Below are 15040 nucleotides of genomic sequence, written 5' to 3' on the forward strand. Positions count from 1 at the left end.
TGGTATAAAAACATACCTGAAAGAGCACGAAATTAATGAGGTAGAGAGTAAGTCGAGGTTTGTTAAACCAAAAGAGATCATCCCCTGGTTGCACTAGTGGCACTACCTTTACAACCTCTCCTCGTTGTTCAATTCTTTGCCCATCTTTGTTATCATCACTTGCAGCTTGGCTCCAACTAATAGAACAATCTGCATTTTAATTAGGAGAAACTAGATTAATTCATTGATTATGATAATTAATTAAGCCAATTAAGGCATTTCATGTGCTTACAATCAAAGGAGCAAATGGTAGCCAACAATAAGAGTACCAGCCTCTCCATATACAAATAATGTACAGAAATCTAAGTATTTATACATTTAATTAATAATCTGTAAAATGATTTAGCTTGGTGAATTATATATTATAAGATGAACTCGCTTACCATAACTACGTAGGAACTTTCACGACACTATGGTCTAAATTAAAATTGATGAAAGATACGGTGCTACGCAATGACGAAAATGCCACAATGTCAAAAAGTGGCTAAGGTTGTAATCGGTGTTTTAACCATATGTTGAATTAGAAAATAATCAAAGTATATATCTAACCTTAGCTGCCTTGATCCATTTTTCTTTCTCTTTTGTTAAATTTTTTTTCTTTCGGAATCTTTTAGGAAATAATTTAGAAAGGAAGTTGTCGCTGAAACCAAGTGCAATTACGATGATAACTACTTGTACAAATAAAAAGGGCATAGAACTGATCAACGTATTCTCATGGAGCTAGGCGTACTATTTTACTTGTTGCGATCGATAATAAATCCAATCGAGCATATAGTTAAGTACGTACGCAGTGAGGTTTCGCTTTCCATAGGCTTAGTTAACTGACCTTTGTGCCTGTTCCTATATAGATTCTGTTATGAGCGAGAGGAAGAAGATGAAATGTCTTTGTTCCAGGTCAAGTCCCTCCTACTAAACTATGCTTTTCTTGGAATATTTCTCTGCTTTTATTCCAATATGGTCAAATTTTTATACAATCCATTCATGGTGGTTACAGAGAGTCAACAACTCTAATGACTCCAACGGTTTCGTAACAGCTTATGCTAACTAATTAACGAACTCATGGTCATGCATGCAATCACGTGTTCGGATCTTATACGTAATCGTCCAAGTGCCTGGGTCGCATGGTGCTTCTTCATGGTCGTACCTCGTGAGTTACAGGTGGTGAATCTTCACTCCTGCTTCTACTACTGCTAACACTATCTGTCCCTGGAAAAATTACCTTATTCTCAAGGTGTTGGGTGTAGAAAATAAAACATAATAAATATTATAAAATATGAGGTTCCATGGGTGCAGATTCCATGGCTCAACTTTTATGAGGTTTAAACCATGGTTAATTTGGTGTAATACTGCAATTCTATTGTTTATTTGCCCAGTTAAATATTATAAAATATTCAAAAAACATACAAACTACTTTTATTCATAATATTTTTATTAAATATATCAATTGTATTACTTTTTAATATTAAAGAAAAGGAAAACTATACACATTTAAATACAAGACGCGTCTCATTTTCAAAATGAAAAGAGTAGAACTAATTCATTTATTTTTCAGAAAGGATATTATATAACATCACAAGAAGCATAAAACAAAACAATATATTAACCCCCGCTTTAGCTTCCTTCGAAATTATCCAATGCCTTGAAATATCTGCACAAGGTGAGATGCTACTAAAATTACCATCACCTTTGTGATTTAGACATTTAATAAAATATGTAGTCATTTTTTATCAAAAGAAAAATCCTTGCCACGTTCAATATCAATCTCATGGGCCTGGTGACCCATTTCCATTTGACGGTGGTGAATAGAAGAACTAGTAGCATTGACCTCACAAGGAAGATGGGCATCCAAATCGAACCTTATTGGAGAAGAGGGATAAGTGGCCATTTCACTATGGTAGCGGCGCAGGAAATTAGCGTTGGACTTAGTGTGGTTGGGAGTCTGCAATCGCAATCCACGGTTATGTTTTACGTTCCTCTTCGCTGTGTGGTGCCACTTTCTTAGAGCCCTGGCTACTCTTTCGTTAAAAATGGTTGGCTTCATTGTTGAACCCATCTGCTCTCACCCACAGCCAAGCAAATTTTATTCTTTCTTAAATCTTGTTTGATAATCTTTAAATTAAACAAGGAATTTATTTTTATAATAGTTATTATTAGTTAGATTCAAAAGGAAAAATTAAATAAATAATAAGTTATTTGTTGAACGAATTGATATATATTAATCAAACTACCTGTGTCACTAGAGCATAAAGAGGAAGGGTCACGTAGCTGCAAAGGAATTGAACGAAGATCCTGGCAAAACATTCATGTTAAATTGTTGATGTATACGGTTAATTAACTTGAGACTGATTAATATTGGCAAAGATTTTTAGTACGAGTTAAAGATGTATCGATCTAGAAAACGGGACACACGTACCCCATTGAGATTCTGATCACCACATCCTGTTTTTGGGAATGGAAACAGGATTTCATCATAAATTGGAGCTGAAATACATAAAAGAATTTTTTTTTATCATTCAAACAAGTAATTAAACGCAATAAAAGACAAGATAGTACCATTCATCAGGGGTAAATTATGCGAACAGAAATGTAGTAATAGCATTTGTTCAGATAACAATTGCACCCACAAGTCCTTGATCACGTAGAAATTAATATAGCAATAGTATTTAAGTATTTTACAGTGGAAAATATCGTTTTCGATATAATTACCAGAGTAGTCGCATAACTGAAATTTATTTTGCAGGACTTACCGCAGCCCATGAAAAGAAAGCAAGCTGAAAAGCATTCTGTACGTTCCAATGAGCACGCCAGAAAAGAGATATGTAAGACTTGAATTAGTCACTAACAGCGATGTGAGAAAATTAAGAATTTTCATTTTGACAAATAAATGATTGATGTCGTTGCTTTGAAAAAGTGGTATAAAACACGTACCTGAAAGAGCACGAAATTAATGAGGTAAAGAATAAGTCGAGGTTTGTTAAACCAGAAGAGATCATCCCCAGGTTGCACCAGTGGCACTCCCTTTACAACCTCTCCTCGTTGTTGAATTCTTTGACCCATCTTTGTTATGATCACTTGCAGCTTTGTTCCAACTAATAGAACGATCTACATTTTGGCGACATTATAATTAGAAAGACAAAATATATATCATCAATTTATTTTACTAGAGGCATTGCATGTGCTTACAATCAAAGGAGCAAATGGCAACCACAGATAAGAGTACCAGCCTGTCCATATACAAACCATGTACGAAAATGTAAGTATGTATACACTTAATAATCAATAAAATGCTGTAGCTTAGTGAGTTATTATAAGATGTATTCGCTTACCGTGAGTGTTAAACAGGAGGAAAAGTACTGTGATGAACCAGATTGGAGGACTAAAAAATTAGAAAGAGAGCAGTTAATTATACTATATATTTGTACGTAAATCAAATTATGACATGTTATTTTAAAAAATGGTTGATATTTAATTATGGTAGATTGAAATTTCAAAAATAAACAAAAAGAAGAAAAAAAAACAATGACGAGAATTAATCACAAAACCTGATTTCAACGACCACTTTGAAGTCCTCTTCCAAAGATCTTTTGATATATTTCCGAAAGTTGAATTTCTGGTGACTTTGAGGCCCCAAATGCGTCTAAAACAATTAAATTTATATTTCAACAAGAGTACATTTCAAATACTTTATAACTTTTTCATATTTTTTAAAATTTATTTCAATAAATTTCATAAAAGAATTAAAATAAGTAAATCCATGTTAAGTTTATAATAATATAAACTCTGTTGCAATAAACTTACTAAATAATAAACATTTAAGTAAATTATTTATTCAAATGACAGGCACGCCTTAAACGATTAATGCGTGCATGTATAATATATAACGGGGAAAATTATACTTACATATCATAAATATTGCACTTGACATCCTTTCTTTTTCTGACCATATACATACCCCTCATTTAATAGATAGGGAGAGTAGCTTGTAAACTGGGGTAGATATGTATTAAGGATACACGAGATATTTATTGTTATATAAATTGAAAGAAGGTTGCGTAAGGGGAAAAAAATATCAAACATAATTGGACTTAGGGTATGTTTGATTTAAAAAAATGAAAAACATGTAAAAGTTAAAAAAGATGAAAGATTTAAATTAAAGTAAAATGTAGAAGTATAAGACCTATATTATTTTTTAAAAAATTTCATCTTAAATACATTGAAGGTGAAAGTAATCAAACACTACCTAAAGGTCTAGGAGTGTGAACATAATTTGTTTATCAAAACTAAATTTATTTGGGCATGTTGATTTTATAGGTGAAAATAATATACACAAAATTTCATAAAGTTAAATTTCAAATAATCTCTATTCACAATATAGTTTTAAAAAAAAAGTCATTGTTTTATTCTAAAAATATAAAGTGACATACCAACTAGGTATCAATGAATAAGTAGAGAAATGGTAGGTGAAATTAATAAGGATGTAATGCGATTACCATCATAAATCCATGTCTCAAGGTCAAGTAATCTACTTTAGGAACTGACCGTACAAACTGTCTGAAGAAACAAACCTGTTACAGCAATAAGGAAAAGAAAGAAAAAAAAAGTTGAATAGGTGTGACAAGAGGCTATTCAATTAATAAACAAAATTTAACAAGTGGCACAAACTCTTATTTTTAAACAAATGAAAAAAAAAATTTAACAAGTGGCACAAACTCTTATTTTCCAACTTGCCTGTCTAATGTCTATAGCGTTATTTGACTTATTTCTTTCCCATCTTCTAGGAACTGATTTGCATTTCATTTATTTATTTTTTTGTCCTTTTATAAGTTTAGTTGGCATGCATTTTCATATTGGTAGAACATGAATGATATGATTTTCAGCATTTGAGCTATATACTGAGTTTCCACCTCCAGATGTAAACGTAAACTAATATGCACTAGCTATTGGCGAAGCTTCATTTATTTGTTTTTTTATAGATACACGTACTCGAAAAATTAAGAAAAAAATATATGAATAGGCATGACTTACAATCCAAACGAGGACGGTATTTTGGGTCCAAAAACTCAAATGTCTTCTTCCAAATGACGTTTCTCTCGCAAATCGAAATCGTTCAGGATCTGTGATAAATAATAACACATAATATTGCACCTATAAGTGTGAGTATACCAAATTATATAAATTAAGAAATATTAAATTAATGTAAAAATATTGTTATTCCTTAAATAAAATGTCTTTCTTATAATTGTCGTCAAAGAAAATAAAATATGTTCCAAAATAATTATTATTTTAATTTTCAATAAAAATTTTTTTTACTTGTATCCTTATAATATTAATGATAGACAATAAAATTTATAAATGAATTAATGATAATAACACTAATTTTATAAAATTATTAGTTATTATTCTTTTTTATTTATTTATGATTTTTCTCGATCTATATAAAATATCTTAAGAAGATAATTTTAGAAGGAAAAGAGTAATAAAAGAATGAGTTGTTAGGTAAAAGGACAGTTTTTTTTCTGAATGGAAAAAAAAAAAAAACTCTTTTTATTACCTTGATAGGAGACATATACAACTATTAAGTGAGGATATAATTAACAAAAGAAAATTATTAACCTAGCTAGGTCTTAAAGTTATAAAACAATAAATGATTTGGAACGAAAAAAGAAAGTGTAAGACATGAATATTTTTGAAAGAGAACGAGTACATTTATATATTATCATGTGCAGACGACTAACCGTGTGAAAATTGGTACTCTGCTGTCTTGGTTTCCACTTCCCACCGTTTCCACCTTCTCATCTATTGTAGCAAATAATTCAAGAAAATAAGCAACTCAGATGTATCCAAAGAGGTATTCGAGTTGTTAAAGAATATACATATTTTCTTACGTACCTTGGCTCTACCTAGAGCCAGAGTGAGTATGCAGTAAAGGACATGAAACACAGCCAGCACGAAGATAAATATATGGAGTTGATGAATGGCCTCGGATGAGACAAATGGAACTTTACCCTACGCATTTATACAATAAAAACTACATTAGCTAGGACCCACTTAATAAATTAAAATTTTTAATTAACACCGAATAAGAAAATATATGTAATTTATATCCAAAAACAGAAAATATATGTAGTTATATTTAGGCGTGAGTATAACCCGGTTGGTTCATCTTACTAATTCAGTCCGATCCAAAGTTGATTATGATAGTGTAAAATTTTGAAATTAGACCCAATATATTTTGAGAACCAATTTGAATTATGTTTTGAATTGTTTCAATTTGATTTATTACGTATTTTATATTCTTTTAAATCTATATCTTTCTAATAATTGTATATTAATAAAAAAATAATATTTAATAGATGATTTTGTGATAATATGATATTATATTTATAATTATATTATTTATTTTAAATATATTCTGAAATATATAAATTAATTTATTTTTATACTTATTTTATTATACAATTAAACTATAAATATATATTGTTATGATTGACATATTACATTAAAAAGTCAGTCCCTTATTATTTATATTTTGAGTGTTGATCGAATTGGATTCAAATAAATGACCATATCAAGAACAAAGATAAATTTGTCTAAACCTATCCCTCGTTTACCCCTAACTGGATTAAAGAATTATAATTTAAAACAAAGTTTAAAAAAAATGACTACCTTTAAATGGAACGAAATGAAACTTAGTCTCTCTCAAATACAATATTTTTCCTCTTTTCTACCTGCCTCTAGCTGTTTCTTGATTAAGATAAAGTTCAAAAATCTTCACAGATTTCCAGCATACATTTTTTTCTTTTTTTTTATGAGACCCTTTAATAAGCTTTGACGAGGTTCACATGATCAGGGATTCTCTTCAAACCAAAAATAAATTAAAGTATAAAACTCAAAGCATTAGTAATAATTAATGCTGGATATTTCCAACCCTATATTTACGGCAAAGAACAATGCCCATTCTTTTGTCTAGTTGAAATTTTTCCGCGAGTGAATTATTTTCTACCTAACAAACTAAATCGTGCATGGAGAAGTCAGCGAATTCATAGTATAATTAAGTTAGGGAGAAGTATTTTTCTCTTGTCAATTATCATTACCACAACTTTTGTAATATAGCAACACATCACACAAGGCAAAAAAAATATAGTAAACTCAAATAGATATTGGTTCTTCTAGCTAGAGTGCAAAAAGAATTGGAAGCGAAACAGCATATAAATTTGTGGAAAGTTTCTCAATTAATATATTTTTTTAACATATTCTTTTAAATATATTTTGTTATTATTGTCAGAAATATATTGAAACAAAATTTGTGACTTTTTTCTTATTTAATGGACTACGTACGTACTCTTTTAATTTTATAATTTTGAATAAATCTAAAGTATAACAAAATGTGTTAAATATATATATATATATATATATATATATATATATATATAAATGTATGTTATAGAATGTTATTAATTTGATAATACAAGAAATATTTAATAATATACTTTTTAACATATTCTTTTTAATACAGTTTATCATTAGTTAAAAATTATTTGAAAAAAAAATGATAATTTTTAATAACTTTTAATGAATAATGAATATATTAAAAAATGTGTTATTATCATGTCTTACAACATGTAACACATACATGAAGAAGATGTTGACCCACTACATACATACTTGGGCTGCACACTTGTCCCTTGCGCCCAGTGCTAAAATGCGGCGGTTGTTTTGGTTATCGGAATCGAGAAACGCAGCTAGTAATCTCCGGCCATTGGTATCGTCATGATGATGATCATCTAATGGAGGCTTGACTCTTTTGATACTGCAGGGGTGAAATTTTCCCGCAACCTTTTCTGATATGCATATCCTCGATATTACACCTTCTCCTACCGTTAGGAGCAATGATATGAACCCCAACAACATAAGCTCTGCATTCACGCATGCATGTAATCCAACTATCAACTTAATTATTTTTCACTAAGCTTTAGTTTGTTATTCAAACAAGTTAATTAATTCATTCATATACTCAAACTAACCTGATTTGATCTTTTCTAGTGACTCGTACAGAGCTCTTTTGTGCTTCTGCTTAAACCACTTCTCGCATGAATATATATACACACGGTGGTGCAAGTATATATTAATATTGATAGTAAAATTTAATACTTAGACATGTAATTAACTGATATATGCATGCATATATACCTTTCCTATGACATGGAAGATGTGCTCAATGGTGATAGATATGGAGAGCAAAACAAAACAAACAACGGCCACAGCCCAAGTAGGCGTTTCGTCTAAATTTCTTCCTCCCATTTTAGTTGCTAACAATATGATAAGCTTTATTATTATTATTGCTGTTCCTTTGAGTCTAGGTGTATAAATATGTAACAGATGGGTGAGGAGGGACCAAGTAGAAACTCAACTAGCTAGATCCCCGTATTCAACGGGTGATATCTATATGTTCTAATAGTGGGGTTACGTACTTCCAGTGAGATTCGAACAAAGAAGGTCATTAATTAATTTCATTGTTTATTGTACTTATAACAATGTTAAAAAGGAAGAATCAAATAACCCGGTTTGTTCTTCACTAAACGTGACATATATACTCTGTTTAAAAAAAAGGGGGGACATAAATACAAAGCTATTGACTTGACGCATATATATATATGAACGGAAAAGATATTTTGTTTTGGAGTAAAGATTGGTTATGATGCAATACAACTCAAGTGTACTAAAATATGACTATATGAGAGATAAGTTATCAATGTAAGTGATGATGTGGTGTAACAAAATAGAGAGAGAATCAAAATAAAAAATCTAAGAAAAATATTTGGTTGACTTTTATTGTTGTATCACCAAGAGATTTGACTTGAGATACGAGTATACTTTTTTTTATAAGGAATGAAATACGAGTAAATATAAATAAGTATGATATTTAATTTTTTTACTTATAAATTAATATTAAAGTAATGTTATTGTTAATAAAATCTTTATGATGTCTTAATATTTTTTTCTCGTTATTGCTTTTAATAATATTAATTTATTTTATATTTATTTTTTTCTATTTCTTTCTTTAGTATGATATATATATATATATATATATATATATATATATATAATCGTTTTTGAATTAGTTGATATTGATATATATATATTTATTGTTTTCTATTTCCTTTTATTTATTTTCTTTACATTTTTATCTTATTTTTAAAATTTGATCGATGACTAGACTATGCTTATCACTAACTTGGTTATTAATTTGGCATATTAAATTCGAAAAAGTTAATACAAGTCTAAGTACAAGTTGCCTATCTATTAAATTACTAGAATGACGTGGAGAATTGGATATGCAGACTCTTCAAATGAGAGGTATATGCCGTATTATGTATCACCCAAAAAAAAGGGATATGCCGGATGGCCAAGAAGCGTGTTTTGTTCAGCCTTGGAGACGAAGAAACTAATAAGGAGCTTATTTTCAAGGGTAGCTAGCTGGACCACTGACAGGACCATTGCAATCAGGCTTCGTCAACTTTTCATTGATATAGCAAACCAGACCTTAATCAGAAATTCAAAGCCCTATATCTCAAGGAATATTTATCCAAGGTAAGAAAACATCATTTTAGAAGATAATAGTCATAACTTTCACATATCAAACATGATCCTTTCATTCTAGCTTAACAAATTTCCAAACACGTTTCTCCAGAGAAGAGCAAAAGACAGGAAACCTTGCCATCCGTGCCAATGACCACCGCACGTCCCAACCCCCACCAAAGCCAGCCCACACTCTCGCTCACAATATTTGCTGTTGGAATTAATTGATATTTTTGGTTTTCCTTACAACTTTGGTCCCTTTTTCTGGTAATTAAGAAACGGTTCATTGTTGAAGACTATGCATGAATGCTTAATTAGTTTGCCAAACTCTGACCACAAAACTAGATAAGGGACCGTACCTTCGTGAAAAATTACTTTAACCTACTCCGGTTAGAGATACTAATTTTACGTAAAGAGTCAGTGAAGACATGTATAGTAGATTTTGTTCCTTAATTTGTAAAATGACACCTGACTAGATTAAACATTGATATATTACTGTTTTTCTTCGCTCTGCAATTAATGACCTAAATATATGCCACAATGTCAAAGGTGACTTACTAGTTTTACCCTGCAAGTGTTTTTTTTATCTACACGTATTAAAAAATTTATAATAATTCATACCATTTTATTTATTCAATTGAGTTAAACACCTTATATGTTTTGAGTAGTTCAATATTCCCAACCGATTTTTTAACCAATATCTTCATTTCTGCATGTTTATCCAACCAAGTATTATTTCACAATTCTCTCTATACACCACCCTAAGGTGATCTTAGTGCAAATTCACACAATTAAAAATAGTTCATGAACCTACAAAGTATTTTAATCAACCTAAGTATATATATAATTAAATATATTTCTTTTATTTATATAGGAAGAATTTTAAAAAACAAAGATAAATTAATATTTTAGCACACGCAATGCACATATAAAATTTTATTTTATATAACTAAAAATAATACTAAATAAATATTTTTAATATATAAATTATATTATAATTAAAATTTATAAAATAAATAAATATTTTTAACATATATATCATATTTTAAATTTATAATAAAAAATTATATTGTAATAATGTGATATAGAGGCGTTTTTAATTGTCATGAATAACCATGATTGAAATTTGAAAACACATAACTTTTTAGAGCGAATTTAAAAACAAAGTTTCTACTCCAAAAATACTTACTAAAATTTACCCAACCGATGATGCATACATAGTATTATAATCAGTGAGCTCATAAGATAATTAATGTTATTGAGCATGGTGGGATGGACGAAATACATGAGGTTGCAAAAACTTAGGGACCACGAAATCAAAATAACACACTGGGGGCATCCTGAGAATTGAATTTTGGACCTCTCGCCCCAAAAGCAAGACCCGTGCCACTAGACCAAATGTCCAAATCTGAATTATCTGCCTTCAACAAAATTTATATATATTCAATATTGAAACAAACAAAGTACAATAAACATTATTTGTATGAATTAAAAAAAGTTTAATATTTATGTATTGATGATAAAAAATAATTATAAATTATTTTAAAAGTCAATAAACTTATTATATATCATCATTAAAGAAATTAATTAGTCATTTAATTATTATTTTTTCATATAAAAATAATAATTTGTCATTATTTTATATTAACAATTAATTTAATTTTTAATAATAATAATAATAATAATATTTAGAAACTAAGCTTCTAAATAATTTGTTAATTGACTGATGATATAAAAAAAATATTATTTAGTAATAGGTTAAAATTAAACTCGTATAATAAGTATTTAAGCAACATCACTAAGCATAACTAAGGCAAATCTTAAATAGATAATCAAGCCGAATAAAACAAAAATTCATTTTGGATAAGTCATAAGTTTAATTTGAGTCCTCGTTTATTTTCTTGAAATAAGTTAAAATAATGATAGTATAAAAAATGTATTGTCATCTAATTATAAGTTGATGTATATAATAAGTTTATTAATTTTTATAATAATTATTTAAAAAATTATAACAACGATAACTTTTTATCATTCTAAATTTTTTTACATATGAAAAATATAGAAAAAATAGAAATTAAAGTTTGATATCCTTAAAAATTTTCAAAATTTTCCTATTTTAAAATAAAACATCATCTTTACCTAAAATTTCTTCATAAAAGAATAAATGATGCACATTTGATAGAATGTTACAGTTTTTTTTTTTTATATTTGATTGGTAGATTGATGTTTTCAAAATATTGAACATGTAACTTAATGCTAAAACATTTTTCATAAACATTTTTAAAAAATACCGTTTTTGATAATAAAAAAAATATGGGCAAACATTTGAAATGAATAAAATGACATGTTTAGAAAAACGTGTGTGTCATTTAAGGTAATAATATACAAATTAAAAAGATACGTATAATTAATTTATATTAAAAAAATGTTTCTTATTTCTTTATATACATTTTTTTTTATTATATGATTTTTTTATTTGACGCTTTGAATTATCTAAAACATATAAAATATATATGTAAAAAATATTCATATTTAATCTTAATAATTATTAAAAAATTATATGAAAAACATTTGGAAATTAAGAACTAAATATATATGAATATAATTAAAAATATATAATAGTAATTAGTATTATTTTAATTTTTTAAAATGAAAAAAGAATAAAAAATAATCCTAAATCTGTAATTAAATAATAGTAATATAGACTTGAATGCTTAAAAGTCAATGAAAGAATCTGAGAAGTGAAAAGTAGTAGTGGGTCTTCTAGCACCGCGTTGCAATTCAAAGAAAAAAAAAAAAAGCAAGTTGCTTAGGTTAATTATTCAAATTAAGCAAGTTGATAATACAATGACCTTTTATGGAATTTGTATAAAAATTACTTACATAGGTAACTATAACTAAAGTTGTTTAACCATAAAGAAAAAAAGAAGTTAAAATCTAGGTTGTTGTGTGAACAGAGAGATGGAATGATATCCAGCAAAAAAGAAACGTTACAAATTAAATTATTTTTACAATAAAAATAAAAATTAATGAGAGTTCGAAAATCTTAAATGACAGCAAGAAACCCACTATATGAAAATTAAGAACACAAATTGAGTTCAGACTAGTAATTAAAATATCAAACATAACTTCAATAATCAATAGTTTAATTATAATAATAATAATAATAATAATAATAATAATAATAATAATAAAGAATCATGATCTCATAATATTTTTTATATGAAAAACCAAAACCAAAATACCATTTATATGCTCTAAACATTCAAAATTGACACAAAAGTATAAATCAAATATATTATAATACTTATATTTAGGTTCGAATAATAAAAACCAATAATAATAATAATAATATTAACACATTCAAATTATACAATAAAAAAGAAATAACAAATATCTTAGATTGGTTTTTTAGTTTTTAAGAAAAATAAATAAATACTATCATATTAAGTATTTTTTTACTGACCCATTGTGAAGTGATTTTTCCCCGTAATTAGCCTCTCTTTTTTGCCAATTTTACCAAAAAAAAACTTATTGGTTTGCCAATTTTAACCAATTTTTCTTGCTCAATTCATCAATTTTTGACCTAGTGCATCCAATTGTCAAAACTATCATACAAAGTAGTTATACGAAGGAGTTTATGGTCATTGTCAGTTAACTAGTATCCTATATATCTCACAATGTCAAGGTTTTTTTGTCAGTATTTTAAAATATAGAAAATTTTTACAAGATATAAAAAATAGAAAATTTATATGGTTACATTGCGTAATGCATGTGTATTAATTATTTAATTAGAATTTAAAATATTTAGACTAAATTACAATATGGTCTCCTTTAAAATTTTATCACAATCAAGTATTATAACAAATGATAATTATAAAAAATAATAGTTTGGCATTACCATGAAATAAAAGCTAATTATCATCTCAGAGTAATTTGTTGTTTAACTTCTGTACATAAAAAGAAATTGAAAATTCTTCACCTTGATTAACTAACGTCTACATGTTATAAATGTTGGTTTACTTAGATTAGATATTTCCTTAATCATAGTTCAATTATTATTATTTTAACTATCATTTAGAAATTAAGGTTAATTTTCATACAGAAAAATATTTATATTGTTATATTTTGATTGGCAGAATTTCAAATTTATACTTATGTTACGTATTATGTTTTCATTCTCTTATATATTATTTAAAGATTATTAATTTTATATTTAACATCAATATATGTATTATATAAATATTTTAATTTTAATTGCTCTTTTATTTATAATTGTGTTTTTATCTACAAACTTGTTTTTCCTTTAAAAAAAGTTACAAATTTTTTACTCATTTTAATCTATTTTTACTTTAAATCAATAAAACTTATCTTTGTCATCAATTTCCTTATACTTAAAATTCTTAAATTTATATTTTGTTTTCATTGTCCTGATTAACTGATTAAGATTAATTGTTTTTAAATTTCTTTTTTTCTAATACTAACTAATTAAAATTAATTCAAAATAATAAAAAAATTCTTCTTTAAATCCTAATATATATCCAATTTATGAATTATTTTAAATTTTATCAAAATTTCACTAAATTTATAGACTTTTTTAAGAAACAAGTAATAGGAAAAATTATGTGACAAAGCGGAGTGGATTAATGAAGTTTTGTGCTTATTTTTTGTCCCGTGATAGGAGATAGATCTTAAGTGATTATTTTTATCTTATTTTTTCTACATCAATTATATTTCAACCGATGTAAAAAAAAAGTACTTTTTTCATTGGTTGTAAAACACAATACCGATATAAAAAAACCAAAAAAAAGTAGGCATTACTCAAGATGGCATCTCATGCTAATTGAATACAGAAGTCCATTTAAGGTGACATTTCATATTATCCTATATGTCATAATTCACAAAAAAACATGAAAGATGAGTGAAAAAAAATGTAATTAAGCTTTTCTTTTAAAAATCAAGAGATTTAATTAATTTAAAAAATATATAAGATGAAAATTACATACAATTTAAACTAAAGAAACAGTCAAAGTAATTAGATTAACATTTTCCCTATCAAATCAATAATGAATAATTCTTTTAATTTCCTATTTTTTAACTATATATTTTTTTGAATAAAAATATATAGTTCACCTTAAAATATCGTATTTTACTTTTTATATATTTTCTTCCTTACAAAATTGCTCTTTAAAGATCATTAATAAAACTCACCTCTACATATTAAGTGAGACAAAATATCTTAATCTTACATTTGAGTTATTGCAAAGGTTGGTTGCACCAACTACAAAGTATTTCATGTGCTAAATTCTTTCTTTAAAAAGTAAGTGGATAAAGGCTCAAAGGAATTCCAGTAAAGAAAGTTGCAAATAAAAAGATAAATAGCTGAAAAAAATAATTTTGATTGGTTTGGTTGGAAACTTCT

The 15040-nt window shown here is 27.2% G+C and overlaps 1 protein-coding gene across 1 annotated transcript; it reads right to left on the reverse strand.

The window, feature by feature from the left end:
- Positions 1-1637: 1637 nt before the first annotated feature.
- Positions 1638-7950, reverse strand: LOC114373387 (MLO-like protein 6). Its single transcript, XM_028330854.1, has 13 exons — positions 7705-7950; positions 5929-6045; positions 5775-5835; positions 5065-5153; positions 4530-4604; positions 3582-3676; positions 3366-3415; positions 3223-3263; positions 2968-3141; positions 2787-2822; positions 2453-2520; positions 2268-2328; positions 1638-2092 (listed from the first exon to the last, which is right to left on the reverse strand). Exons 1-13 carry the CDS (start codon positions 7948-7950, stop codon positions 1757-1759), a joined length of 1449 nt encoding a protein of 482 aa, XP_028186655.1. The 3' UTR covers positions 1638-1756.
- Between the last annotated feature and the right edge of the window lie 7090 nt (positions 7951-15040).

Source organism: Glycine soja, chromosome 11 (assembly GCF_004193775.1).
Source record: "Glycine soja cultivar W05 chromosome 11, ASM419377v2, whole genome shotgun sequence".
In the NCBI taxonomy this organism is placed as follows: Eukaryota; Viridiplantae; Streptophyta; class Magnoliopsida; order Fabales; family Fabaceae; genus Glycine; species Glycine soja.

What these genes read in the sequence shown, in the direction of transcription:
- LOC114373387 (XM_028330854.1), bottom strand. Translation starts at nt 7,950, where the DNA reads ATGTTGTTGGGGTTCATATCATTGCTCCTAACGGTAGGAGAAGGTGTA. An exon ending in TGCCATTTGCTCCTTTGATT is followed by an intron (nt 3,142 to 3,222) that starts GTAAGCACATGC and finishes GCCAAAATGTAG; the next exon opens with ATCGTTCTATTAGTTGGAAC. An exon ending in TTTATGCTCTAGTGACACAG is followed by an intron (nt 2,093 to 2,267) that starts GTAGTTTGATTA and finishes GGGTGAGAGCAG; the next exon opens with ATGGGTTCAACAATGAAGCC.